The sequence below is a fragment of the Temnothorax americanus genome, unplaced genomic scaffold (assembly GCF_048541705.1).
Source record: "Temnothorax americanus isolate GAGA-0224 unplaced genomic scaffold, ASM4854170v1 Scaffold1, whole genome shotgun sequence".
Classification (NCBI taxonomy): Eukaryota; Metazoa; Arthropoda; class Insecta; order Hymenoptera; family Formicidae; genus Temnothorax; species Temnothorax americanus.
The window spans coordinates 7365574-7393537 of record NW_027509230.1 but is presented as its reverse complement, the minus strand read 5'-3'; the positions used below and the strand labels follow the sequence as shown (position 1 = coordinate 7393537).

General features: G+C 40.3%; 3 protein-coding genes across 3 annotated transcripts in view; 2 read left to right on the top strand and 1 right to left on the bottom strand.

Moving 5' to 3' along the window:
* LOC143893682 (5'-3' exonuclease PLD3) overlaps positions 1 to 27964 on the bottom strand; it is an 86897-nt gene that overhangs the window by 17445 nt on the left and 41488 nt on the right. The window lies entirely within an intron of this gene.
* Positions 79 to 22122, top strand: LOC143893705 (uncharacterized). Its single transcript, XM_077399404.1, has 14 exons — positions 79 to 705; positions 1109 to 1399; positions 7732 to 7832; positions 11742 to 11871; positions 11986 to 12053; positions 12163 to 12420; positions 13239 to 13341; positions 13760 to 13890; positions 13974 to 14217; positions 14300 to 14367; positions 14470 to 14544; positions 14678 to 14932; positions 15030 to 15269; positions 15676 to 22122. The coding sequence occupies exons 2-14, from the start codon at positions 1386 to 1388 to the stop codon at positions 15801 to 15803; spliced, it is 1815 nt and encodes a 604-aa protein (XP_077255530.1). The 5' UTR covers positions 79 to 705; positions 1109 to 1385; the 3' UTR covers positions 15804 to 22122.
* The window catches only part of LOC143893642 (uncharacterized), a 47544-nt gene continuing 43700 nt past the window's right edge, over positions 24121 to 27964 (top strand). The window contains exon 1 of the mRNA XM_077399265.1: positions 24121 to 24346. The gene's annotated coding sequence lies outside the window, so the exon portion shown is untranslated. The remainder of the gene's footprint in view (positions 24347 to 27964) is intronic.

The window sequence follows — 27964 nt, the reverse complement described above, 5'->3', positions numbered from 1 at the left end:
GCCGCTCGTCCCCCCTCCCGCCCACGTCCGCGCGCACTCGGCGCACGTCACACGCGGCCGCCATTGTTAGCCTGCCTCGCGCTGTGTGCCGCCGCTAGGGCTAGGCCGCCACTCCGCTCCGCCGCCGCCGACGCCGCCGGAGACGACGTCGACGACGACGACGACGACGACGCAGCGACGCACGGGCGTACTACTACCGTGGTGGTGTCACCGAACCCGCTCGTCCGCTCGCGCTCTCGAGATCGCCGAGACGCAGGCCGTCGCGGGATCGCGACAGGCGTTCCCCTTCCCCGCCCCCTCCTTTCCCCGCGCCCGCGTGTGCCTGGTGTGTCGCGCGCTTCGCGTTCGCCGTGTTCGCGTTCGCCGCATTCGCGAGATCGCCTCGTTAACGGTCCCGTGCACCTCGACGCCGCCGCCGTCGGGACACCTTGTCGGAAGGGCGGGAGCGAGAGAGGGAGAGAGGGAGACAGAAGCGCCCTGGCCGCTCGCGAAGGATCGTCCTGCGCGACGTGCCCTTCTGCCGCTGTCACTTTCGTGCCGAGACCGATACGGATCGCGCGGCGGCGTCCCGACCGATGCCCCGTCGACGGATTCAACCCGGTGGCGGTGCGGCCGTGTCGCGCGTCCGTTGTTAGTGCATCATGTGATTGCTTCCACGGGGTGCCGCTCTCTTCGCCACGGTGACGGATATTAGCCAGCGTGAAGGTTAGTCGACAGTTGGATTTTGTTTCCTTCTCGGTGAACCGGAGCGCGCGCGGAGCCTCCTCGTCTCCGACAATGAGTTTACTCCCCGCCGTGGGAGTACCTACCGCGAGATCGAGCCGAGTCAAGGTCGGCGACGATCGCGTCGATCGGGCCCCTCGTCGTCGTAGCCCTCGAGGCCTCTGCTCGACGACGTCCGCCCGCCCTCTCCTCGATCGTTATCCCTTTTGATGGTTCCGTTTTAATTAGCTTGCGCCTTCCTGCGTGTTGCGTGCTACAACGCTGAAACGAGGATGCTATATTTTACGTTTTTGTAAAGGGCACGAGAGAACGGAAATCCGTTAGAAAGGCCCGTTAGAAAGAAAATCCGGTTAGAAAGATTATATTTTTGGGAATGTTTTTTTAGTCGGATCCCTGGGCCTTCTCTGCGTGGGAAGCTTTAACTATAGCCTCGAGAAAGGGCAAAAAAAAAGAGAGAGAATTCAAAGCCGACGGTCAACTCTGACTTGGCGAATTTGCGATCGTCCTACCTATAAATGTGGACAATGAAAGAAAGTTCGGTCAGACTGCTGAGGGACAACCCTTGGACGCCTTAGAGAGAGAGAGAGAGAGAGAGAGAGAGTGCGCGTGGTGGATTGAATTCAATCTTTGTTCGAGAGGCGCACCGCGCAGTGATTCTGGGAATGCAGGTTTCTATGTAAGAGCTTTATAAATTTAACACTTTAGTATTATTGTTGTGAAAACACAATGGGACTATTCCTATAAACACCCGCTGAGAAATAATTTATCGTTAGTGTAATGTCTTCGAATACGACTTCGAGTCGTACTAAGCTAGAACTTTGGCACAATTAGTAGTTTTACAATAAGAAACGTGTATAATAATTAAATCTCGTTGCTATACACGTTGGAGTTAATAACTCTTAGTTAGTAACTCTAACAATAAGTCCTTTAGTTGGATTTACATTTTCCGCCATTGTAAGTGAAGCAAGTGCGTCTCGGATTTTCCATAGGGTGTTTTGTAGTCTCGGATTTGATTCGGAGTTGATGTTTTCCCAAGTCAAGTTTTGAATAATAATTTCGAGCTTGAGATGATTGAAAAATCTAAGAAACTAATTAATACGAATTAATTTATAAGAATAAATAATGAAATTTTACTTCTTTTTACTTCTACGACGTTGCATTGTGAAGTTTCGTCGCGAAGATATTCAACAAATGTGAAATGTGTCGCTAGAAAAATAATCTAATTAAATTTTCACCGAAAGAGTAGAGAAGTTCATCAAATTTATGAGTAAAAAAGGCGATAATTGGAAAGGAAAAATTCTAAGTACGTGTAAAGAACGCATATATCTTATAGATTCTAGACTAGATTAATAAAACATTTTATATCTGCTATAAATATCTTTGCGACAAAACCTCATAACATCGTTGAAACCAAGAGAAACAAGATTTTATCGTTCACTTTTATAAATCAATTCGAATTAATCAGTTCCTTAGATTTTTCAATTATCTCAAACACAAAATTATTATTCGTTCCTTGACATTCTCATAAGAAAATATCTACTCCGAATTGATCGGAGACTATTGAATATTTAATCCTATTGATTAATAGACTCGGTTTTTTCATCGGCACCTTTTTTCCTCAACTTTCTCTCTAGAACAGACATACATTCGTACCTTAAGCGAAAGAACAAGGAAGGTGCTAAATTGTAACTAAGAGGAGCAGATTTAATGTCGTAAAGTACAAGCGTCCCATGGGGTTGATCGGCTGTATCGATCGCTTTGATTGGCTATTCAATCGGCCAACGATATCCTTTTTCCCCCTATTACACACAAATCCTTCTCATCGTACACAATCGCAACTATAATAAAGATACAGAGGAGAGATTAAAGGCTAACCGACGTTGGTGCAACCGGCTCCGACTTCGCGGTTGCCTTTTGTCCCGTTTCGAGTAGTAGTCGACAGTTTTCCCTTCCCGACCTGTTCCTGAGTCATTCTCAGGGTACCTGGAGGTACCTGAGATCGAGCAGCCTCGTCCTGCAATATCTTGTTTTCTTTTTTTTTTATTATGTCTACCGAGATGTATTATGACTAATTCTGATGCGGGCGTATTTTATCACTCTGCAATGTATGCGAGTCTTCGAATTTAATATTCGGTGTAAGATACAGTCGGCGTGACTTTCCACGAAATTTATAATCAACACCATTAATTATATGTCTGCGAAGTATCGAAATTAATTGTTACACAGCAGCAAAAAAAATTTTTTATAAATGTATTTTATTAAATAATTTCCTAAAAACGCATTCCGTTGTCTCGCCGCAAGCTCGTTGTTACATGCTATTGTTATAACTATCATTTATTATTGCGATTATTGTTCAATTTAATTAATTAATTTATATTATAATTTCTATCATCAATGTTTCAATTATCCAATTAGTTAAATTGTATCGTAATTATTATTTCTATCAATAATCTAGTATGTACTTTGAGATGGCATTTTGCAAAATGCACCAATGCGAATAGCAACGTTACATAAAATTTTGAATGTCAAAGATCATCATCGATCGTACCCTAATTGGAATCTAATGCGACCGTGACTAGGGGGGGCCAATTTGATATGATAAATGATCTCTCATCGCTGACGTTATTCCTAGAATATTAAAAAACACGATTCGTAGCATAAATCGAGCAATAAAGGCGTGCATTAATCGGCAGCGACCGCGGTAGAATCATTTTAACGAAGAAGTAACGTTTGCTTTTTCGGACAACGCGACGAGCCAAACCGCCCCGTTCCTGGACGCACAAGACTCGCTGAACTCCACCGCCACGCCGATGCGAGCCACGGCCGTGAATCAGCGTGATAAAGGGGGAACGGATGATATTCTATACCTGAGATAATCATGAGTATTACGTCAGTAAAGAAACTGGAGTAGCTCGTCTGGCATTTATTTACTTTACTCTTTATTTATTCAGCGCTTTTAGCCGCGGCAACCTTACAGATCAATAATCGGATCGCATTTAAGATAAATATAATAGTTCAACGTGTGAGTGTCTCCTCGCCGACAGAAGAAAGCGATCCGCGTATTATACGTATATATGCTCGCGCGTCTCACGAGTGATCTAACATTATCATATATTATGCAATATCCATTCCCGACGAATACGCATTAATTCTAACTCTCGAGACACTTGCAGTTATATAAAATCGTGCTCTAAAATACTTAAATATTAAATACTTATAATTATTGCCTCAAATATACATATATATATCGGTCTCGCAACGCTTTTAACAGTAAACTGATATAATTCCAACTTACAGTTTGCCGATTCGTTTTATGCGCCAAGACGAAAATAGCTCTGTTTCGAAAAATCTGATTACAACACGACGACGCCCCACGGATCTGTCGCACGCGATAACATTTGAGGAAGAAAGTGGAATTTGTCCGTTTGTAAATAAGTCTCCCGCGCGTTGTTAACACAAGTGCTCAATCATGCTGATAGCTCAAGTTGAAATAACTATGGTTAGCGATTCGTTGTCCTTTTCAGAATTATAGTCCTACCTGTAATACAGGTTCTCCCACCGCTATCGAATGTCGTTTTAGCCGCGGTCGCTTTAGGGCAAGAATAATGGCGATCGCTTCGACGTTGAGACACCGGTAGTTACGGAATAATTCAATACCGAAAGGGCAGTATTGTAATTTAAAGAGTTTCGCGAATGGAACTTTTGAGATAATGGAAAGTAGAATGCGTCGTTCGCGCCGACAGATGTTAAATGTCATCTTAACGAAAATTAACTTCTTTGTGACCCGTTTTTGCAAAAGTATTTGACCGACCTTATTTCTGAAAGCGTTTAAATCCAATATTTTCCTTCTCTCCGGAATAAAAATAATTTCTTTATTGTATCACCGAGAAACAAGTTAAATTAAATTGTCGCGATAAATAATGCTCTCGAATCGACTTCTTTCGGGTTCGGTTTGAAGAACGGAGAAGAGTTACTTGCTGCGCGTTGGGAAGCGCGAGATGGAAAGGTGCGAGTTGCGAAATCGCTCGCTCGAGACTCCCCCACGTGGAATGCCACGGAATAGATCGATGCTGCGTGAACAATAGCGCGTTAAAAAAAAAAAAAAAAAAAAAAAAAAACACGCGTGCAAATATGGGCTACGATGATGCCTCACGATGACATCTCGAACGCGACGCGGGATAAGCGGAGGAAGAGTCGTGTCACGTCGCTGCCGCGGCGTAACAAAGCAGAGCGGTACACGTGTACCTTGTTAAATAATGCAACCGCCGTTCTTTCCATTCACGTGGCGATACGTACGTGGACGCTCGGCGTCGCGCCTCGGAGCTCTAGCGCCGGGATGTTGCTGATCGTATACCTATAGCCGACGGATCGCCGACCAGCGACCCGCCGCGACTCGTCGTCGTTTCCATTCCGGCGCGATCGACGGTAGTGCGGTGGTGCATCTCGCGTTTTCGTCGCGTCCAGTCGCGTCGCTCCCCTTTTTCCGCTCCGGATTTTCGCTTCCGGACCCGCGAACGTAAGGGATACCCTCGCGCGCGAGCGTTTCGGGGGTTGCCCTCTTCTCGATTATCCATGACGAGATAGCGCGGCTACGGCCGACCTTCCTCGCTGGCGAACCGTGAGGTGAATCTCCGACCCCTCGTGGACCATCGGAATAACGCAGAGAGGAAATATACGGATATAACGATTATGTTCGGCTTTTTTACGGGACCAGTCGTTGCCCTACCGTGTTTCGCTGGATCTCGGAGTGTAGTGCGTGTATGTGGATGTACGTATGTTACAGTGAGAGGGTGACTCTAATTGGTGGTTTTTACGTTATATCATCGATTACGCGCGCACACACACATCTTGGGGCGACGAAAATTAAAAATCGAGCACGCTCGCAGGTGATTTTCAAGGCAATTAAACGTGTTTATTTTTCTCGTGCGTATTTTTGCGAGATTACAAGTTTATTGTATGAAGAAATCTTTGAGTTTCTTAGATCTACCAGCTTTTTTTTTTTCAATTCCGAGAAGGTTTCTGTTCAGCAATATAGGAACTTTAATCTGCAAGTCACAGAACGGGATTAGTTGTTCTCGTTTCAACGTATCGATCTTGCCCGACAATTGATTTAAGTTTCGATACCCACGAGTATAGCGTGACGTAGCCATAGCTTTCCCCGACGACGGGACGTAAGGGAGATTTCCCAAATCGTGGAACGAAAACAATTACTTACACGAGAGGAAATGTATGCACGCCGCACGACACATGTCTCTTTAATTCACGGAAAGTGACTGGTAGTGGTCGTTCCGTTTTCGACATATTGATTTTATCGAGCACGCATGATTCATTTACGATAGCAGTGATATAGCACGTTGCGCAGCGACACTTTCCACGCGTCGGCGTCGCGTCTTGATGTCATTAATTTTTTAACGCCGAAATAATCGACGTTATTCCGCGAATTTGAAATATAGTAGATTTAGGCATATAGCGCGTATATGGGGATGTTGACCTTATTCCAAGGAATTGATTAAACCAGGCAAATCGTATCTCAGCAAATTTAATGAAATGAATTAAATATGATGCGCGCGGAATAATCCAGAAGAGCTGTGAAATCGCTATGAAATCAATATATCAAACACTGAGTTCATTAATCGCGCACGCGGAAACTTAATTATCCCTTTAGAGCACTCTCGTTTCGAATAATAAAACTTTACCTTATACTAAAACTTTTATTTTTCTTTTTACTATATATATATATATATATATATATATATATATTTGTTTGTCAATTCAGAATATTTATTCTTCTAGATTTATGTTTATTTTCACGATTTTTGTTTTCTCATATATTCTATTTATTTTATATTCATTGTATATTTTTTTTTTCTGTTTATTACTTTATATGTATTTTATTATTTTTATTATATATTTATATTTATTTTTTGTTATTATCTCACTGTTCGATCAATAACTGTTTCGACGTATACACTGTGTCTATGCGTTACTTTTAGTTTCTCTGTCTTTTCTAAAAGGCATTTGCTTCGAGGTAAATAAACCTAATCTACTTATCTTATCTTATCTGTTCCACACTCCGGGTTATCTATCACCTTTTTCCATCTCCACTGTTCGCGCTTCGTGCTTTATCGTCACGAAGACACGTGGTTCGTGCTACTTATACTTACTTACGTACCGATCTACTTTTAATACTCGCGCGAAGTCACTCGCAGTTATTACCACGTCGGATTATCTCCCACTTCTTAAGTATCATTTAAATAACGTAGGTTTGTCCCGCTATATATCCGAAAATATAGAGCGTTTCTATGAGACCTTTTTTTAGGCCGAAGTGACGTAAAGCGACGAAGCAATTACCATGGGAACGATTTTTTTCCCTCTTTGGATTTCACGAAAATAGATACTAATCATACTAATGTAAGTCTTTCGTATAAAAGCGAAGTGGCGTAAAGCAATCTTTCGAAAAGCGGGGGATATCTGTATCGCATTGTATTGCACATAATATATATGTTTTCTCCATAACAACTCGTAAAACAAATAATTGAAAAAAATTCCAACATATCGTTGTTTGATCAAATGCAGACAAATATTAAGCAGAAAGGAAATTACAATTCATGTTTTCCCCCTCGCGTTTCAGGATTATTTAACACACAATAGCATTCACACAATCCGTTTAAATCAAACACTTTTTCGCGAACGACATATTTTTCATGGCGAATAAGGAAAGTGATTGATTGAATCAATTGCAACATAACATTACATTTAATAATTTTACGATGTTATACAGTAATGCAGTATCAATGGGTTCGAGTTTAAACATCTGACGTCTTAAATAAGTAAAAGATATTAGACTGTCATTTACAATTATACTCAATAATTCACAGCTCCTTTTTTTTTGTGAGGAAAAATAAGACGTCTCGGCAACTCGCCCGCCCGCGTCAGAAATTCGCGTACAAACCGCCGTGCATAATTTAACGTCAATGTATAATGAAAATGTGCGTATATATTTTCCAGGATGCAGGAACTGGCATTTCCGCGCCGAAAAGGGATATTCGCCCCAGTGTCGGTGTTGGTGCTGTTGATACTACCATTGGTCGATTTACCCTCTGCAAACGGTGAGTCACCTACGAACGAGTTGGGAGTTTGTCTGCGTGCAAATACATATATAAGCGCGCGATTGTCGAGCGAGCGGGTGTACGGCGCGTATACGCGCTCACCGTCTTTGATAATGCGCGAACAATGAGGGAACAGCAAATAATTACGTCTATTCGTCCATCTGAGCGCCCTTGGACGACGTCACTTTATCGTCTTCACCTCGCACACAGCCACACACCGATGTATCGTGATGTTTACTGTCACTTTAAAGAATGTTAAAGGCTTCTGTGCTCGTAAAGATCTGTTGCAACGACATTAAGTGAGGTATTATCGAGTGAAGTCATCAAGTCAGCGCGATGACATGTATAGCACCTATATTGATAACGTTACTCTAAGGACCGCGATTAGAATAACATCCGTGCACTACTTTAGTTCTCTTTCAGTGCTGTGTCGAAAACTCGATCAAAGATAAATACTGAAACCTCGTGAAATTCACGAAAGTTATTTGGACAATTACGGAGCTGCGCTCCGAAATAAATTCATATTAACTCGGAATTCACACGCTTTATTGCTTATATTTCTATTGCCTTTCTGATACGATTTAAAAAACATATATGAAATATTAATCATTGGAATGTTTTTATTAATTCTGCCTGCGTAAAAATGTCATGAGAAATTTCGCGATATTCATGAAATAAACGCATTTGATGAATGGGGAAGTATTTTTTCGTTTAAGAGCGAAATGATTTATTTCCTGCCAGAATTTAATTCGGCGTTTCAACGAACACAGACGGTCTTTATTTGATTATTTCATCAACATATTTTTCATTGTTCTGTAATTTATTAGTATCTGAGAACAATATGTACATAGATTTATTCAACATTTTCTGAAAAAAGCAAAAAAAAAGCAAAAAAAATTTTAAACGAAAGAAGCACATTAAAATCTCGATTAAAATATAACTGTGACGTGAACCTTATTTTTTCGATACTGGGGTATAAAAATATCCTTAGGCGCCCGTTGCCGAGTCAAAACTAATCGAAAAATAGGTTTGCGTTATTTGTCCTCGAGAAAAGCGACGCGCAAAAAAACCCCCCTCTTTTCCTTAATAACGTGTCGTAGTTCGGGAACGCGTCTCGACACTCTCGTTAAGGGGTAGTCATCTCGGTCTCACAAAGAAACCGTTGCCCACACGTGCACGAGAAGTGCATTTAACACATTGTATAAAAGGAATATATTTAAATGCGGACTTGGACACTCCATTTCCGCTACGAGGAAGCCCATTCGTCATGTTTCCCCGGGTTAAGTCGTCTTCTTGGGTTTCCTCCGCGTGTCTCACGGCGTCTCCATTCGAGTCTCGGGCTCTTAGCGCGCAAGAGACTCCGCGCGAGACTCGTTCGCGTCGCGCGGACGTACTCGCGCGCTCGTTAGCTCGTTAACGAGTGGTCTTCCCCTGCTTTCCTACGGCTTCTCGCGCCTTGCCCGCGGGCCCTCTCTCAAAAAGAGCTGTTAAAGAGCAGAGACGCACAAAACCGCCGCCGCCTGTCGAGCGGCTGTCCGCGCGCCTGCGATATCTGTCGCCGCTTCTTCTCGTCGCCGAAGACGATCGCGACAGAGAGAGAGAGAGAAAGAAGGAGAGAAACGAGAAGAAAGAGACAAGACACCACCCTCTCTTCCCTCTCTCCCGACCACGTCGAGATAAATGATGTTCCTTCTACGAAAGATGCGTGTCTAAAACGGTCGACGGTCTTCCTCGCCTTTCCTCTTTTTCGCTTCTGCCAGCGTTCCACGACTTCCACGTTGCTGGGCTGCTCGGTTCGCGCGCGGTGCACGTGCATACAAGGTGTCCGTTTAGCATACAAGGTGTCCGAGAACCCCCCCCCCCGTCGAGTTAAGAGTTAAATCGCGTAAGGGGTGATAACTTCCGAGTTATACAAACGATCTATTACGAGTGTTGCGAACGATCTACCGAAGGCCTGCTATCTTCCCGCGAACTGAGGAGCCGAGCAATCGGCAATAGTTCAATGTTTATTTGGAGCGATTCGGGCAACCGTTGCTCTCTTGGCGTCTGAACACACTTTAGAACTCTAATTAGAGATGACTTATGTCGATTGTAACGGGTAACGACCTTCTACGAAACATCCCCCTCGGGAAACACCGACTCCATTTTCGTCGACGTGCCCGTCATTAATATTAAAGGCATGGATCGGTTCTGGGACACCCCGTAGACGCTGTCGCGTGTGTATCCCATTTCCCTTCGCGCCCTCTCTCCGTTCCTCCGCCCTCTCTTCCCGGCTATTTCTGACGTTCGCCATCGCTCGCGCCGCCGAGCAAGCAACCACCCCGAAATGTACGCACGGTTCGATCGAACGCACTAAACATCGCGAACCGGTAAATATATATACGCACTGTCGAGAGAACTCATTCGGACCTTAACCCTTCGTCCAAGAACGTTTTATCGCTCACAACCTCGGGGGACCACGGTTCATAAGAATATTTTATAAGGGTCCCCCTATACGAACAACTTAATAAATTCCATTTTATAAAATTATTCATTCGCGAAAGTCACGTTGATATTGACGTTTACTTTATATTTATATTCCGCGTTTTTTTGAAGCTAGATATGATTGATTGATCTCTATAATTTATCATCATCATACGCGAGTCGTTTTATCACGTGTCGTTTATTTTGCCAAGATATTCTGGAAAATAAAGATTGGCTTTATCGAGACGAAATTGTCTGAACGGATTAAATTTGAAAAGTTTAATGTGATATTCTTTTGCCTTTCATTTATAACCCACGGAACGAAGACATTCGATCATCCACACCGCGAGTCTGCTCCATTTCTGCCACGTACGTCTGAAAAATTTCCGCTAGAGCATTCTCGTCCTGTCTGGCAACTTTTCATTAGAACTCGCTAAATAGCGTCGCTTGGCGGCCGGTGACTAAGATAAACAGGCGACGAAGGCTGGGAAAATGACGGGTAACGCGGCCCGCGTGTCGCTAACTTTTTTTCTCTTTTTTTTTCTCCAACTCGCGCGTTCCGAGCATTGCTCGTCGGCTTCGCCACGCACACGCAACGCAACGCGACGCGCCGCGCCGCACCACGCCGCGCCGTCTCCTTTCTTCATCCTGGCTCTCACGCCCCGACCGCAGTAATCGTGTTGTATTGGGCCCGATAGCAATTTTCTAATCGTCCGCGCCACTTAATGAAAGCCCCCGACCACGTGGAGCCTCTTAATTCTCCCAATCAGGCGAGCCTTCGCTTTTGGATTCTTCACCTGAATGAATGTAGACCTTGATTAAAAAAGGAACTGATCTCTTTTTGTCGAATAAGAATCCTTTTAACGAATGAGCCGACGATCGGGCTGTTTTTACAATTTATAATGTATCTTGTGACGAAAATAGAACAAAATATAAAATAAAACTTGGCAGCGAGACCTTTATCTTTTGTCTTATAGACAGTGATTCACTGACTTTTTAACAGACATATCTTATAGACAGTGATTTAACGATACACTTCTAACTCACGAGATTTACATTATAATAAAATATACAATATTTTGATAAACAATAAATAATATAGAAAGATGACATGTGATACAACATAAAAACTTTATTTTCAATTTTTATTTAATTAATTTTTCTAGTTTAGTAGAATTTTAACATGTAAAGCGCACATATTTTAGAAAGATCATATGTTTAGATCTGAAATCTTTTTTCGCTGAGACGAATACGATTTTGATTACAAATTTTCAATTAATAAAAAAAAATCCATCATCAAGATTGAACGCAATCTGCATCCTATCGATGGTTTGATTTGTAACTGCGTGGGAATTATTAGCTAGGATACATTAGAATACTCTTTTTTTGTTTCAAATTAGGATACTCGTCCTTGCAAAGTGTATTAAGAGGTTCCTTACGTTTCAGGATCTTGCGAGTTTCCATCGAGTTGGTCGGGAGAATGGTATCAGTATGGAAAGCCTTCAGTCTTTATAAACACGACCGTTCTCGGGGAGCGAGCATGCATCGAAAGGACGGACGACAAATACGTCGTTTAGTAAGTATCTGCTCATCTAAATCGAAAGGGATGTTAAATCATCGTGATCCACATCCCACGGCAAACTACGCGATTTGCGATTGATAATGAACATTTTATTGCTTATCGTTTCAGTGGCGAAAATTGTTTTCATTGTATGATCATCAACGGACGCCATGAGAATGTTATTCAGTATCGCGAAGGTACGTTCGTTAAATCTGAATTCACCAATGTTGAGGATTGATTATAAAATTTTAAGCGCGATTCAAGAAGAGACTTCGTTAGAAGCTGACCCGACAATTATTTTCTCAGGTTGGTGCAGCCTGGAGCGAAAGAGTTTGGAAGAGATGTGCACGATGATTTCCTCGGACGATCCGCTCTATTCGATGTTCCGTGTGAACTCGAAACCGATATCTTGCCCATTCAGCGGAGCGTCGTTCACATTCACGTATAATCGGGGTTACGGCGAGTGTGCTATGCCTATAAGTCTCGCGGAGAAGTGCACCGACGAGAGCAAGCTCCTCCTCAAGTACCAGGCCTGTCCCGACGTTACGGGGACCGAGAGCAACAGTAAGTTGGCCGTCGTAAAAATATTGTCCGCGTTGAGTCGACTTAGTTTGCCATGCTTAATGTATCACTGTCGTACTTCTACAGCACGTGTATGAAATACTTACTTACTTCAACTTACTGTTTCAACTTCACTCCTTTCGATTGCGAGTAACATTCACAATTAATATTGCAGTTATCTAGAGTTTAATAGAATCACGAGTAAAAATATGAACGTGTATTAATTAATAATAAGGCAAATAAGAGCGAAAAGCTGGTGTTAAAGCGAGTATATATATATACAGTACAAAAATTAAATCTTTAATACGAACATACAAAATACAGACGCTAACTTTTAGACCCTCGTCAGTGTGATACATAAATAAATGTAAGATTTTGGAACAAGTGAGAAACCCATATGTAGTGACCGTGCGACAACCATAATGCCGTAATAAACTCGAATAAATACAAAAAAATAATGAGGTCTAAAAATCGTTTAGGTCTAATTTTCGTATTTGCCTTCTTATTAAGTGATTGTTTAGATTGAGAGCGTTTTTCTTAATTTTGATAAATGTGTATTATTGTAAAAGTAACGTCCGTAAAATACTTTATTTAATTTATATTAATTTGACTGTGTTATAGATTTTATATACATGTTTTAGTTTTACGCGATACGAACAATCAACATTTTTATTATGTTCTCTACTAAAATAATTAAAATCTTTATATAATTAAATATTCGAAAATATATATAAAATATGTATTTTATACTATCTTAAAATAGTTTTTGTTTTTAAAATAAAATATACATATAAAGTTTTTGTATATTTTATTATTTGCAGCCGAGGAGTTACAATGCCTTGCCATTTGGAACGATGGTCGAAATAAATATCTTGTGGGAACCTTGAAAGAGAGGAGCGCATTGGGCGACGGAAAAACTTACAGGTGAAACATGTTATTTCAATATAACGTATTATTCAAAGTCTGTGACGGCAACGGCTTTTGTTGCGATTTTGTTGCTTATAATGCGCGCATCGAGTTGCTTATTTACGTCCATTGCACCTGTACACCAGATGTTCGTGCATTGCGGTTTCGGCATGTCACATTTCGTATCGTGGTGTTTATATGGCGTAAAAAGACTAGTCGGGGAGTTGAGTAAGGTGAAAAGATGGTTAACCGCCCATTTGTCATCTTTCACATAACCGTCATTATCATTATTATAGCTTCCTGTCCTCTCCATGAAGCGTATATGTATATAGATATACGTACGTTGATAGATACGCGACAACCAACAAACGAAAAAAATAAGAAAAATTGTTGAAAAATTCAAGAGCATTGTCGAATAATGTTTTCCGTTCGATAGGTGTTTCCTATACGAAGAAAAGTCTCATCATCAGGGGAAGATGATTTATTTACTTGCACAGTCCGGCGACCCGACTTGCAACGGCCTAACCACAGTTTCTGAAGGTTCACCCACCATAAAACTTATTAAAGGTAATTGTTCGAACAAAATGTCTTTCAAGATCAAAAATGATATGGCATCTTTTGTATTTACGCATTATTCCTTTTGTTAACAGTCGACAAAGAGCACAGTAGATGCAAATATCCGGCCTGGGTAACTCAACACCATGACTGGCACTCTCTCAATGGCACGAAAAGCTATCACTTTACAAACAAGAACGCCACACTGAGAGTAAAGATGCAAGCGCAGAATACTGACGGCGAAACCATCCACGAGGAAAAAATCGTTTGTCACAATTTAGAGAAGGTATACCCGAACGATAACAAAGTGAAACTGGTTGCTCATGTCACCAGTGGCTGGTGAGTGATTTCTCAAGTCTCTTGTGATTTATAATGTATATACATCACAGTTGTTGGAATCTATTCTTACTTATGATTGCAGCGACATTGGTTATGTTTGCATGATATTTCACAAAAGAGACAGTCATATCATCGAGATACAGCAGTCGGGTGAGTACATACTTTGGTGCGCGGCGTTAAAAACCGACGTAAACAGCAGATTTTCGTTTACGCAATACATATGAAACGGTTTTTCTTCTTCTCTTATTGCAGATCAAAAAGCGATTATGCCAGAGGAGGCGTGCTCAATCTCGGATCCCTCCTCGATGCCGTATACGACCTTAATAAGTAAGTGCTAATCCATGTTGCGTCGTCGCTCATAAATATTGATATAGGACACCTGTGCGCTTTGTTGTGGTATCGCGAGTTAGTGGGCGAGCATCAAAAACGTATGCAAATCATGTTTATTTTCGTTCTACAGCCACGTACTTGCATCAGAGAAGATGTCCTAATTCAGGACGATACGAGATTCTGGATTTTGCTCAGTCGCATGCGTTGTCAGCCGCTGTACCGAGACGGCAGCAACGTAGCGAGCTGTCGAGGACGACCAAGAGGCGGACTTGGCAGGACAACATCGAGGACGTGGAATGCAGAAATACGGATATTCAAGTAGGCTGCACTTCGTCCGATCAAGCCGAAATAATAATCGGCAACACGTGCGAACATGAGAAGATTGGTAAGTACGAATAAACATTTGTTACTTTTTAGAATTTATAAGAAAAGATGTATATATAAAGGTCAAAAGCAATTAAGAACACGATATATTTTGGCAGCCTATTTTTGTCACGGCAGCTGGGAAGAGAAAGGAATGTGGTATACGATAGCGTCGCAACGGAATCCCGAAGTTCCAGGCAGTTCGGGACAAACGTTCTGTTTTTCCATGCTTCTCGAAGGCGTTAGAGATAGAGGCGGTAGGCAGAAGCCACAGGAAAAAGAGTTATGGCTATCGAGGCCATCGCGTACTTGTCAAAGAGAAGCTAAGGATGAATGGACGTATAGACTGTCAAATCAAGGTAATTACGTAGATGAAAATATCACTTTTCTTGCGATTAAAAATAATCGAAAAATTACAAATAATTTCGCATAAAAAAAATTGGAAAGGAAAAAAGCTCGTTATCAGAATTTATACATTTGTAATAATGTTGGGTGTGATTCAACGAAAATACTATCACAAATAGAAAAAGATGTTTAATATTGCAAAAACTAATTAGATGACGAATAATAATATTTAAAATAATCGCGGACAGTATCTTATTAAAATAACATATATTATTAAAATAACATATATTCATTGACATAACGAGATAATTACTTTGTCATAGTTCGCCCTAGTTTCAGGATGTATTACATTATGTTATAGGTTTTAATGCATGCTAAGTAAGCACGGTATAAATATTCAACATTTGCATTCTGTTACAGGAGTGTGTGAGGACTTAATGAAGGCTTCAAGCGCAGCATCTGCCCCATCGTTGTCGCAGCTTCTGTTTATCTTACATATAGCCGCTTATGCCGCTATTAATACGCTACGCGTATTACTTTCGAGATGATCTGCAGCTATTATGTAAGACTGTCAAAGTACTGTAATTTCCAGCACGAATTCTCAGGTATTGCGTGTTTCTGGAAGTGTATATAGCTCAAACAGTTTGATAGCTATTGCGACCGATCGATGAGCTGTCAATACGTAAGTAAAAGGTGGGAAATGTGCAGCTAAATAACTATTACCGACAATATTAATTTCTATTTCGTTGAAAGCCTAATTACGTAAATCAGTGATTACGATAGTTTCCAATTGAAAATGGAACGATTTATACACGTTCGCAAATTATTTTTTTATACATACAATACTTATTGTAATTTACTGCAGACTAGTATTCTAAACGAGTGACCAAACTCTAGATTACTAGTATTTCCGATATAACGTTTATTAGCTATATTCGTACTGTCTGAATTGTCGATTAATACAATCGGGTGGATAATTTTTGATTGTTTATTTTGTTTTTTTATTTAATTTTTTATGCAAAAGAGAGTCGAGATATATTCAGGACTAGGCAAAGACTCCATAGATATGTATTTCAAATACAAAAATATTCTATAAAAACTATATATTTCAAATATAAAATACTGTTGAAAAATGTGGTTTAAAAAAAATACAAATGATATTCTTGAAAAAATCTGCTTCAGGCTGTAAGATAACGAAATAGTATTTCGTATCTTAAATATTCGCGCCACATACGTGTATTTGAAATACTACCTAGTCCCAATATAGGCTGCGGTCCATTTGACGCTACAAATGCTTCGAAGCATTCCTCTTCTCTTTTCTTTCAATGAAGAAAGAAGGAGAAGAAGAACGCTCCAAAACATTTCTAGCATCAAGTGGACCGCAGCCATAATACTTTAAAATTACGAAGGTGTGTAATGTAATTAACGGGACAGCCTCGAATCACGACCACTTCTGAGTATTTAAACTCGAAGACTCATGTACATTATTAAGTACCATCGCGCTACTGTAAATACGACCAGGGTATAAGTAATCGAGATTTCATTGGATTATTTTCGAGTAAAGATTGGGATATTGCTATGTAATTAACAGTTCGACAGGTTGAATTCGTACTCGGATCTAACGTAATATATAGCACATAGGTTTTATCTCTTTTAGCTAGTATATATACAATTGTACATAATATAATTGAGATATTGTATAAAGACTGTTTCTAAAAGAGTATAACAAGTATACCGCTCACGATATTGCATTTTGTCACTGGGAATGCGTGCGTTTTCAAGTATATTCTCGAGACCGGCCTCGCAGTAGAAGATCCGCGAGAGTACGACACTCGTGCTACGTGTTATTGCTATATACATATAAGTTCGTAAGCCAAAATAAATTCAAAGATAAAGATCGGCAGATTGAGATTGGATATCCTCAAGATCGAGATCGAGATCGAGATCCGAGGATATACGGTGATTGCGCGACCGGCAATCGCGGCAGGGCGAAGACTCGGCACGTGAAATTGTTCATTTTCATGAAGAGATACGTTGCCAGAGATTTCAAAGATGAACAACCAGAAACTTGACGAGATCCGCCAGCTTATCCTGGCGTTATTGGTCTCCCGGAAAGGCGCCACAGCTGTACCGCTTCTAGAGAGAGACTATTATAATGAGGAGAAGACCCGTATACCGTATCGTCAATTCGGTTATTCCAATTTAGTGGAATTTCTTCAAAGTTTCCCGGAACATTTCATTGTCGAACAGTACAACGTACGCGGGATTCCGTCGGAGAAAAGTAGGCACGTCAGCTCGTTGGTGTCTCACGCCAGAAGATGAGAGAGCCCCCGAGAGCCAGATACATCCCACATTGTTTACGTCCGCCATTTAATTGGCGTCCTCATCATTACGCGAGGCCAGTTCAGCAAATTCACATCGCACCTGACATGTTATTTCATCTTATGCAACATATCAAAGACCATCCAAACGGTGTGAGTCTGCAGGACGCTGTGACGGTCGTACAGCGGTCAGTGCCATTCGTCAGTATTTCCGCACACAATTATGGGGGCAATTACAATTGCTGTCGCAACAGTTGCGCCTGGATGGCAACATAATTTTTCCGATCTTGAGTAACGATTCGCATAACGCGGCCCAGCAGCAGCATACTGACCCGTATATCCTTGGATTGTTCAAAAATATCTTATAATTTTTTTTAATTCATATGAATTATGAATATGAAATTTACCGGAGATGGCACTACATGGAAAATTTAAGTTTTAAACTTTCAGCTTTGTTAAGAGATACACGGAATTATTTTATTAAAATATGCCAATCTTTTAAAGTTACATAGAACAGGGAAGAGATAAATTTATCATAATTCCTTCTTCTTCAAAAATTACCAACTCTCGGCTTTAAAAATTAGTAGCTTTTGAAGATTAATAATTTGAATGTGCTTTTAGGAAAATTAAAGACAAAAATTACTGTTACGTTTATAAAGTTATTGTACAACACTGTACATCGGTCGATGTCATTAATCAATGTTATCAAGCGGTATAACAAAGCTTTTCGATGGGCTTAACGAGCGAGTGTGGTACATCTGCGGACGCATTAAGACTTGTACTAGTTGCGCGTGAATAGTGCTTTTGCATCTCTAGCATAGAGTTAGTGGATGTCGGAATAGATATTGATCACGCATCTCATTATCATCATCGATGATATACACAATTCGATGTGTGTATCGAATTCGGATGCGCGGTATTAGCACGTTTCGATTTATGCACGCTGAATATGTATGTCACGATGAGGGGATTTCCTCTGGACACCGGGTGATACATTTTTTTCGGCAGCCTGATACGCGCGTGATCTCTAGCGCGAGATCTATGCGCGCTGTACAAATACTGTCGATTGGGACTTGTGTACTTCGCATGCTTTTTTTCTTCTACATTTTCATGAATTAAGATAGCGTAACGACTAACGAAGATACTTACGGTCCGCCGATTGACTCCTGAGTAACGTTGTTTGTGTATCATCGTGTCTCTACATTCCGTATAATGTACTTCAATATACAGACTCGGGTGGTGCAAAAACTTCATCGCGAGGATGCGATTTATTTGATGTTTCGGAATACTCATTTTAATAGCAGTTAAACGTTATTAAAATGCCATGGACTTTTGTTCCCAACACTTCGATTGGGGAAATAATGCGACTAAAACATTAAGATTTAAAGATGCTAGTCTGTTTCGCGTAACGTTTGGCAACATTAGGGCTAACGGCCCAGCTTCGCGGAAGCGTAGATGGCAAAAGCATTCGAGAGCATCATAGAACGCATCCTGAGACGCGTACGTCCACGAAATTTGTACCGATTCGAGTATCAAGTAGAGATAATAGCGTAATAAGCCTAAACGATATATCACGAACGGGGAAGGGAAAACGAGAATACGGTCCATCACGCGAACCTCAATAGTTTAATATTTTTCTCAAACGACACACACCGAAAGATGTACATATACAAAGTTTTATTGATCATACATGTGTGTGTGTATATATGTACACACACACAGACACGTTATTGCATACATGCCACGTGCTCGCGTAATTAAGGGGAACGATAGAAAAAGGGCAGCGAGTAGAGAAACATATATCTACGCGGACACACATTCTATTACTACATTTTAGTCGGATCTACATCCATTAACTCTGTGATATCCATCACATCTAGGCGCAAATGATGACAGCCAAAAGAGAGATAGGGAGAGAAAAAAAAGAAAAACGAACGAAGCTGAGCTCTAAAGGCATTTTTTTACTGTATATATCATATATTTTCTCTAAATAATGGACTGTTCCGGAATTCAGGAGATTTGTTGACGAGCGAAAGTGTATGGATTCGAATTATTAAATATTTGAGCATTTAAATAACGAAGACAGATTCTTATTTTTGTACAGATAGGACGACCTGTCGCGATATCCCACCCCCCCCCCCCCCGCACACACGGAAACTCTCACACGCTAAGCGAAAACGTTAGTCATATACGTACGAATATATTTTACGTAGGTTTTGTAACTACCGCATTATAGATAGCGTTATCGTTAGCATCATCTCCGAAAGCAGAAAGCAATTTCTCGATTTTAGACGCCTAGTTTATCGCCATTATTTTTAGCGTCATTACCGATATTATCAGCGTTACTAGTGCTCTATTATATTATACGTATATCGTTTTTTTATACGTTACTTTGAGGCGAGATCTGATAGTTGCGATATAGTACAGGCCTTGTTACTTTAACGCGCGTTTGAATGCGAAAACAGAAACGACAACCGATGCCTTAAATCAGGGAAACGCAACTAGATTTTTTGGCGGGCCAAATGTGAAATTTGTAGTTATACCGCGGGCCGCAGCAGCTAAATTTAGAACTTATATATTTTGCCTTCTTTGCATTACCCAGAAATCACCACGTGGAGGTAAGGCAAAGTCGAATCCTTTTTAACTTTTTGGTTTTTGCTTTTTTTTTACTTTTTTCGTTTTCTTTTATGTTTTTTTTATTAATATCGTTGAGATCGAGATTTTGTGTGTGTGGTAACTTATTCGCAAACAAGTAAGGTTGGTGAGAAGTTGTGTGCGTTCTCGAAACCTCAGGACCCCAGTCGCAATATCGTATCATTGACAATTGTAAAAAAGGGTGCAAATTACAAACTTGCACATTGCTTCCTCATTATTACAGGAAGCTTATTTTATTTAATGTATAAATTTAATGTATATGAGGAAGCTTTTATTTTATTTAATATATAATTATTAGTATTTATATATATATATATTTTTGGCTTCCTCATAGAGGAAGCTTTGTGAGCAAAGGGTTCTACTTGCACACTTAAAAACTATAAAGAAAAAGAAGCCCGATATCTCAATATTTGCGAAAGTTAGAGCAAATTTACCGAAATTTCTATAACTCCAGAACTAATCAACCAAATCTTAACAAATTATATATGAAATATAGGGGTAGAAAAGACTGAAAAATATAATAAAATTAGAAATAGATCGATATCTCCAAATTTGCGGAAATTAAAGCATAAACAACCATTTCTGCAAATTCAAAATTTTATTTAAAAAAGAACCCCTTGATTATTAGCAATTTTTATTAATTCTATTATATTCTTCAGTTTTTTCTACCCCTATTTCATAAATAATTCGTTAAGATTTGGTTGATTAGTTCTGGAGTTATAGAAATTTCGGTAAATTTGGCACATACACACACACATACATACATACAGACATTTTTTTAAATTGCAATTTTTCGACATTTTAGAACATTCTGAACACATTCAGAAAAACAAAAAAAAGTTTTTTTTACGAAAACAAAGCTTCCTCTATGAGGAAGCAAAAACAGTTTGACGCTATGCGCCAATAATTTAGTTTATTTTATTGCGGATCAAGCTTGGACGTCGCAGGCCGGATTGAAAGCTGGATCCGGCCCGCGGGCCGCCAGAGAGTTGCGTATCCCTGTCTTAAATATACAATTTCTAATGCCTTATGCGAAACACAAAAGTATATGAACGGTCGGTTAATTTTCATCCCAGAGCGTCTCCGTGCACGATTTCCTTTGGCAAAATTCGACTGCTACACACCGTGCGTGCGTATATATTAACGAATTTTCACTTCAACGTCACGACAGCGTGGACAACGCGATGATATTCCCCCCTCATGTAGTCGATGCGGCTGTATTGAATTCCGGAAACAGATATTACGCGATGTAACTTTAATACTTCTAAAGTAAGTTGTAACTTGTAAGGCGTGGAAACGAGCAACTGCGCGGTGGTCGGAAAACACTCGCGTGAAAGACGGATGCGCGAGAAAAGAGAGCGAGAGAGAGAGAGAGAGAGAGAAAAAAAAAGGGAGAAAGATATGAGTCGACATGAGATGATAACTCACGAGTTCTGTACATCCACATGCGCACACGTATATTTTGTTTATTGCTGTGATGAATTATATTATAAATATTAGCGTGTAAGGCGGTTTGTGTGTGAATGCGGCTTTTCTTGCCATTCTAATATAATTGCAAGCATCAGTCACACTCCCCGTTCGGATGTAAGCCTCTTAAAAAAAAAAAAGAAAAAAAAAGAAAAAAAACACCCCGTACGGATATGGAACGACGACCTATTTATCCTCGATGTATTTAATTGTACGATATTTACACGACGGCATCCTTGTAAAGCGCCTTGGATAAACGACTCGTCCAGAAGGCGACTCGCCGCAACGACAATTTCGTACAGAAGAAAAAAATGACGAAAGAAAGAAAGAAGATATCCGATTTATTTTGCTACGCGCGTGCGGAATTATGCGAGAACACAAACTACGCCGAGATATATGTTTATCCTCGCGCGAAACTGACACGGTACTTACTCAACGACGCTAATATAACAGGGAGACTTTTCTTAATAAATAAAAAGATTATTGCCAACACCTGTGTTGTTCGACGAAGCCTCAACTTTATTGCCTTTACTTCTTCGATGCTTCTAAGTTCTAACTTTAACTGCGCGAATCGATAAGCGTTACACGTCATATAATCGCTAGCATTTCTCACCGAATAGCCTTATAATTAGTATCACAAAACGCTCGAAATATATTGAACCATCGAAGGTCGGCATCGATTATATCGGTCGTGTCAATGTCTGATTCTTCGTTTGTCAGATTCTTCTATTGAGTTTCTTTTTTTTTCGAATGTATAAAATTAATTTGAATTTATTTTATTTAGTGAACGACGGAAGAGTTCATGCAGTCTTTATGGCTCGTCTACAATAGCCGCAACAGTATGCAGTAAGACGTAAACAGTAAGCTGTTGACTAATGGAATTTTTACCATTCAAGAATAATCGATTGTGGTTGGTCAATAGTTTACTGCTCACGTTTTACTGCGTACTTTTACGGCTATTGTAGACGAGCCATTACATCGATGTGAGTAACCGAGAAACCGAGACTTCGAAGGAACACAAACGTCATTCATACGCGTCTGCGTACGTATGACGTGAATAACTTACAAGAAATAGGGATCTGAATAACCTGCAGGTATAATTGCAGGTAATTTACATCGGAAGGACGTGGAGCGCGCAAGTATAACGGAATTATAATTATAATCGCGAACGTATATAAAGAGAAATACATATTTGTATCTTGCTCATTTTAATGGTGCGGCTAATTTTTGCACAGGCTGATTTATTCCGCGAAAGAAATAGTAACTCATTCGGCTGATCTCGGCACGTAACGGCGAATCGCGTGACTGCAGCGAATTCATTTTCTTCGCGCATGCAAGATTCCGGATGATTTAAAGTCGCCGCCGGTTTAGCGACTGTAACAAGCGTCGGTTAGTGTTAACCCCGATAAATTATAAACTTTCTTTAAGATAGGTTTCGTTAAGCGAACGATATGTTTCCATAATTAACTGATTTACAACCGTTGGCGGAAAAGCAACTTCGCGTTTTTGAATTTTTCGTTGATTAATCTAGCGAGTCGAGAGTATCACGATTGTTCTGACTTCTTCATCTCACACGTGTTCTAATCCACCGTGATTGACTATATTTTTTTATCTATCTGCACAGTGACTTGGATAATAACGTTTATAATGAGCGATGAAATAAATTAACTTGTAAGCAAGATTTTCAATCTTATTAGATCTTTAATCGTTTAATCCATTCAATATATGTATTTATGAAAAGCATAACTTTTATAAAAATTTTCAATATTTTATGAATTAAGACAAAAGTACTTGAAAAATAATATATTTTACATAAAAAAAAGATACATTCGCGATTGAACGTCACCGCGTCGCTAGACCGACAGATTCAGAACACATGATTCTTTTTTATCTTTGGAAGTTAAATCCCACCACGATAAACGTGATCGACGTACGTACCGAGTAAATTTCGCCCAACAGCATATTTCTGTAACATTAATGATATTTGTCTTATTTATTAAAAAAAAAGGATTATACAAAATGTAAATAACGACGTAAGAAAGAGAAAAAAGAAAAGATGGGCTACATAAAGGAATTTCATCCCTTGACTCCACGATTATCAACGGTGATAATTTTCCACGATTTAAAGCACCGCGGCGGCTATATTTCGCCGCTGGCGGAAAATACGGAATTCCGCGGGACGTGCCCCCCGGGATGTGCGGCTGACAGCCGCGGCAGTGCAGCGTCTCGTCGGGACGCGGTAGTTCCTCGAACGCGTACGCCTCGCGGCGCGGTGCGGCGGCGGGATCCTTATCGGCCCCGTAAAAGCACCGATAAACATGCGCCGAGCGAACGCGCGCGATAGGGCGTAGGGCCGCGCGCACACTGGCCTACCTAGTCGAAGGCAGGCACCACGTGCTGCCGCTACCAGACGTATAATCGATAGTGCACTGCGCTCTCTGTGCCACCGGCGGCGGTCAATCAACCCTCGCGCGGTTCGGGGCCGGCCGGATGTGTGTTATGCGCTTCGACGCTTCGAACGTATGTAAGGTGCGACCTGTCGAAGAAAACGCGGTCATCGCCCCAATCGTCCGCCCGTTCGAAATGATGTCCCGGACATGTGTGTGTGTGTACCGTCCATCCCGCACGTCCATCGCATCGGCTACCCGGTAAGTTCCATCTTCCGGAGAACCGAGAACACCGCGCGCGTTCGCTATTCCATTCCGCCCGATATATATATATATATATATATATATATATATATATATATATATAATATACATATATCTTCCTCTTATTTTTTTTCTTTTTTTTTTGGTCACCCTCCCCCGCGCCAGTTATTCGAATTTACGGTTAGTTAAACTAACTCACACGTGTGTCACGCAAAATCCCAGCCGTTTTGACGTGAACGTGGGAGCGACCTTTTCCCTTGCAATAATTTAAAGATTTAGCATAACTGCAATCATCGTTGTCACCAATGTTAAATATCTCGGCTTAACGTGAAATTTCCCTCGACGGGAAGGGGAGTTTTGGAGAAATTTGATCGGTGAGGATTTTTATTTTGCAGCGTTATCTTCGTAACAAATAATAAATCGAAACTTTCTTTCACATTCTTTATCACCACCGATATTAAATTCATTAAAGATTCTCATTAAAAATCTGAAAATGTAACGCTGTATGTGTATTATCAGCTACAATCTATATCGTGTTGAGAGAGAGAAAAGAAAAGAGTAGTTTTTCGAAATAAGAGCAACTTGAAGAAATTGGACTGAGGTGAGGATTTTTATTTTGCAGCGTTAAAAGGTATCTTTATAAAACAAGGTTTTTTTTTCCTCGAAAAAATGACCCCAACATTCATTTCATTAAAGATTCTCATTAAAGTGGAGATGAGACGTTATGCATATTATTAGCTGCAGTCTATATTGCAGTTCGCATAAGAAAGGGAATTACCGCGGTTAATTAAGCTAAGCTGTCACTGCTGCCGGCCCGTAATTACTCGGATAGCACGGTGACACTTTCCTTGTTTCGAGCAATCGGGTGGCACGCTTATCGCGAGCCGGGAATACATGGCCGTCACGATGTTTCGAGCGATCGTCTAACTGTTGCAAATTGGTACACAGCTAATTGCGATTGTTGCAATTGTAACAGCTGCGGTTAATAAAACCGCGGTTATAAAACCGACCGTGTTTGCAGCAGAAGCTTTTTAATACGAAAACATTCACGTGGCGATTGTATAAAAAAACGTACTGTCGCTGTTATCTCGTTAATTAAACCGAGAGTGGTTCGTAGTAAATGCAACACTTTTTCTACAGATTTGAATTACGGGCGTAGCAACAGTAACGAATGGAGTAAACTGAAAAGTGAGTAATACGATTCGACTCGCTCCGAACAATTTCGACAGGTATAGGATTGTATTACGTCGCGGCACGACGATGCAGTTAGAAGAAAAGACTGCAGTCGCCTAAAGCCATCTTGCATCAGCAAGGTAACCGTGCAGTTTTGCGAAGAAACGAGAAGCGTTTCACATTTATAACGATTTACTGCTCGAGTTTGAACTTTGACTAACGGTCAAGGTAATGGGAATATTGCACGCACGTGTGCATTAACTTTGTTACGCAATTGAATCAGTGGTCTCGAAAAAGACATGGAGCTAATTAGCAATATTAATCTGTAATATAACTAAGAAGGTAATTCATAGGTTACAAACATTACGTACTGAAAGCCACATAAATCAAACGTCAAACGATTTTTTTCGATTGCAGAATGCAATAAGGTTGTTCCTGGTTCACGACCTTTTCCAAACCAACGATTCAGTATATTTTATTTACATCTTCATTGTTTCTTAAATTACCATATGACGTGATAAACTACATAAATCGTATAAATAATTATTAAGCCAATCCTTAATTAATACCATATGGTTCAAATAATTTCAATTTGGAGAGAAACTTGAACATTTCTTTCTTTTTAAGAATGATTTCTTTGTAATTTGTAATAGAAAGATCACAGCCTTGATTCTTTTTATTTTAATTTTTTATTAATTTATTATTATCATAATCTTATTTTTTCGTTGAAATAAAGTATCCTTTGGAATACGAAGCTAATCCTTAAACCGTATAAATAACATTCGTCTCTTTGAAATTTTGTTCTTTTTTTTTAAATAATTTACACCGATATAAGTTAACGCCAATTAAAATTATTAAACCAAATATACGATCCAAATTAACCTTCTACCACGTTAATTGACATTAAGAAAATTAATAGAGAAGTTTAACGAATTATAGATATTGGCACGATGACTGACATAATCGACGCCGACCTTTAACGGTTTAAAATACCTCAATCGTTTTGTGATACTAATTATAAGACTATATTCGGTGGAGGATGATTTGGCGATATTCATTCTCCAGAAATATCCACCTTACAGATTTAGCGGTAATTTACAATCCTCTCGATTGTGCAATAAATATACATATATATTTTATCGTAATCAATGCGCACACCGCGTGGGCTGTGAATCAATTAAAAGTAGTTTCATATATCATATTACGTGTAGGATAACAAGGAAATGCACCGGGAAATCTCACGTGGTATTTAATTAAGGACTTTTTCAATCTCGCGAATTGAATGTGGGTCGCGCGCACATTTCGCGAGTCGACGCGTACTTTTCGACGCATCGAGCGGCGGATCAAAACAGCGCGGCCGATGTAGGGCAGAACCGTCACGGGGTGAACGGCACAAGCTCTCCCTCGCGCTTGGTAAGAACATCGCGCATCTGCGCAAACGTCGCGAGTGTTTGCCGGCGAAGCTCAATAATTTGCTGCTAACGCAGCGAAACTTCTCCTCCCTTCGAGCGGGTGCCGAACCGATCGGGATCGTAAGACGAGCCGATCGCGGCCATTAAGTCGTCGCTCAACCAACAAAGTCGATTAACCTTCGAGCGGGGAAACTTACATGCGTGTTAACACACCCGATGCTATTAATACATCAGCGGTGCAACCTATATGTATCTCTAGATTGTCTCCCCCTTACGTTATTGTTAGTTCTAATAATTCACATCAATAATTAATTGAGATATACCATGGTTTACTGACGAACACTAATTCTGTTGCAATGCTTTATTTATACATATAATTTTTATTTGCTCCGATAACATCATCTGTAATAATGAACCTTTAAGGATTGTCTTTTAATAATTGCTACAATTTTTCTCTCTTTTTATCTGCTATCTCTTCTGTTATTTATCTTTCTTCTTTATGTATTTGCTTTTTTATGCTAAGTGCCTTGAAAGAACTTATGATTCACTATGTTTTACTCTACACATACACTACTCTGACTCACAATCTTATAGATAACGATCGTCTATTAATTTTAAAAGCTGCAAACTCACTCTCTCACACACACACACACACACACACATTCTCTCTCTTTCTCTGATCCATTTAATCTATTCCATTAAATCCATATATATCAAGGATTTTATAATCGGCCTCGGGAAGACTCCGAGTTCGTCTCATCGATTGCGGTTCCTACAAACACTTCCGAAGTCGATTTTCCTTGCTCTTCGATCGTAAGTCGGGAGTCGGGAGCTTAACAGGCTGAAATAATTTCTACGAGAAACGATCCAGAGATAAACCAGCGCGCGATCGCTGTACTCGATTTGAGTAAGCTAAATCCGAGTCCGAGATAATTGTGTATTCCGTCGGAAAATGCTGTTGTAAACACGGCATCAAGACGATCGACGTAAGGCGACGAGAAGACTTGCGGGAGAGCTTTATGCGACTATC

Bases quoted from the DNA above. Each gene is read 5' to 3' on its own strand.
- LOC143893705 (XM_077399404.1), top strand. The intron at 13,342-13,759 runs GTGAAACATGTT...TCCGTTCGATAG, and splicing joins GGCGACGGAAAAACTTACAG to GTGTTTCCTATACGAAGAAA. The intron at 14,545-14,677 runs GTAAGTGCTAAT...TTCGTTCTACAG, and splicing joins GCCGTATACGACCTTAATAA to CCACGTACTTGCATCAGAGA.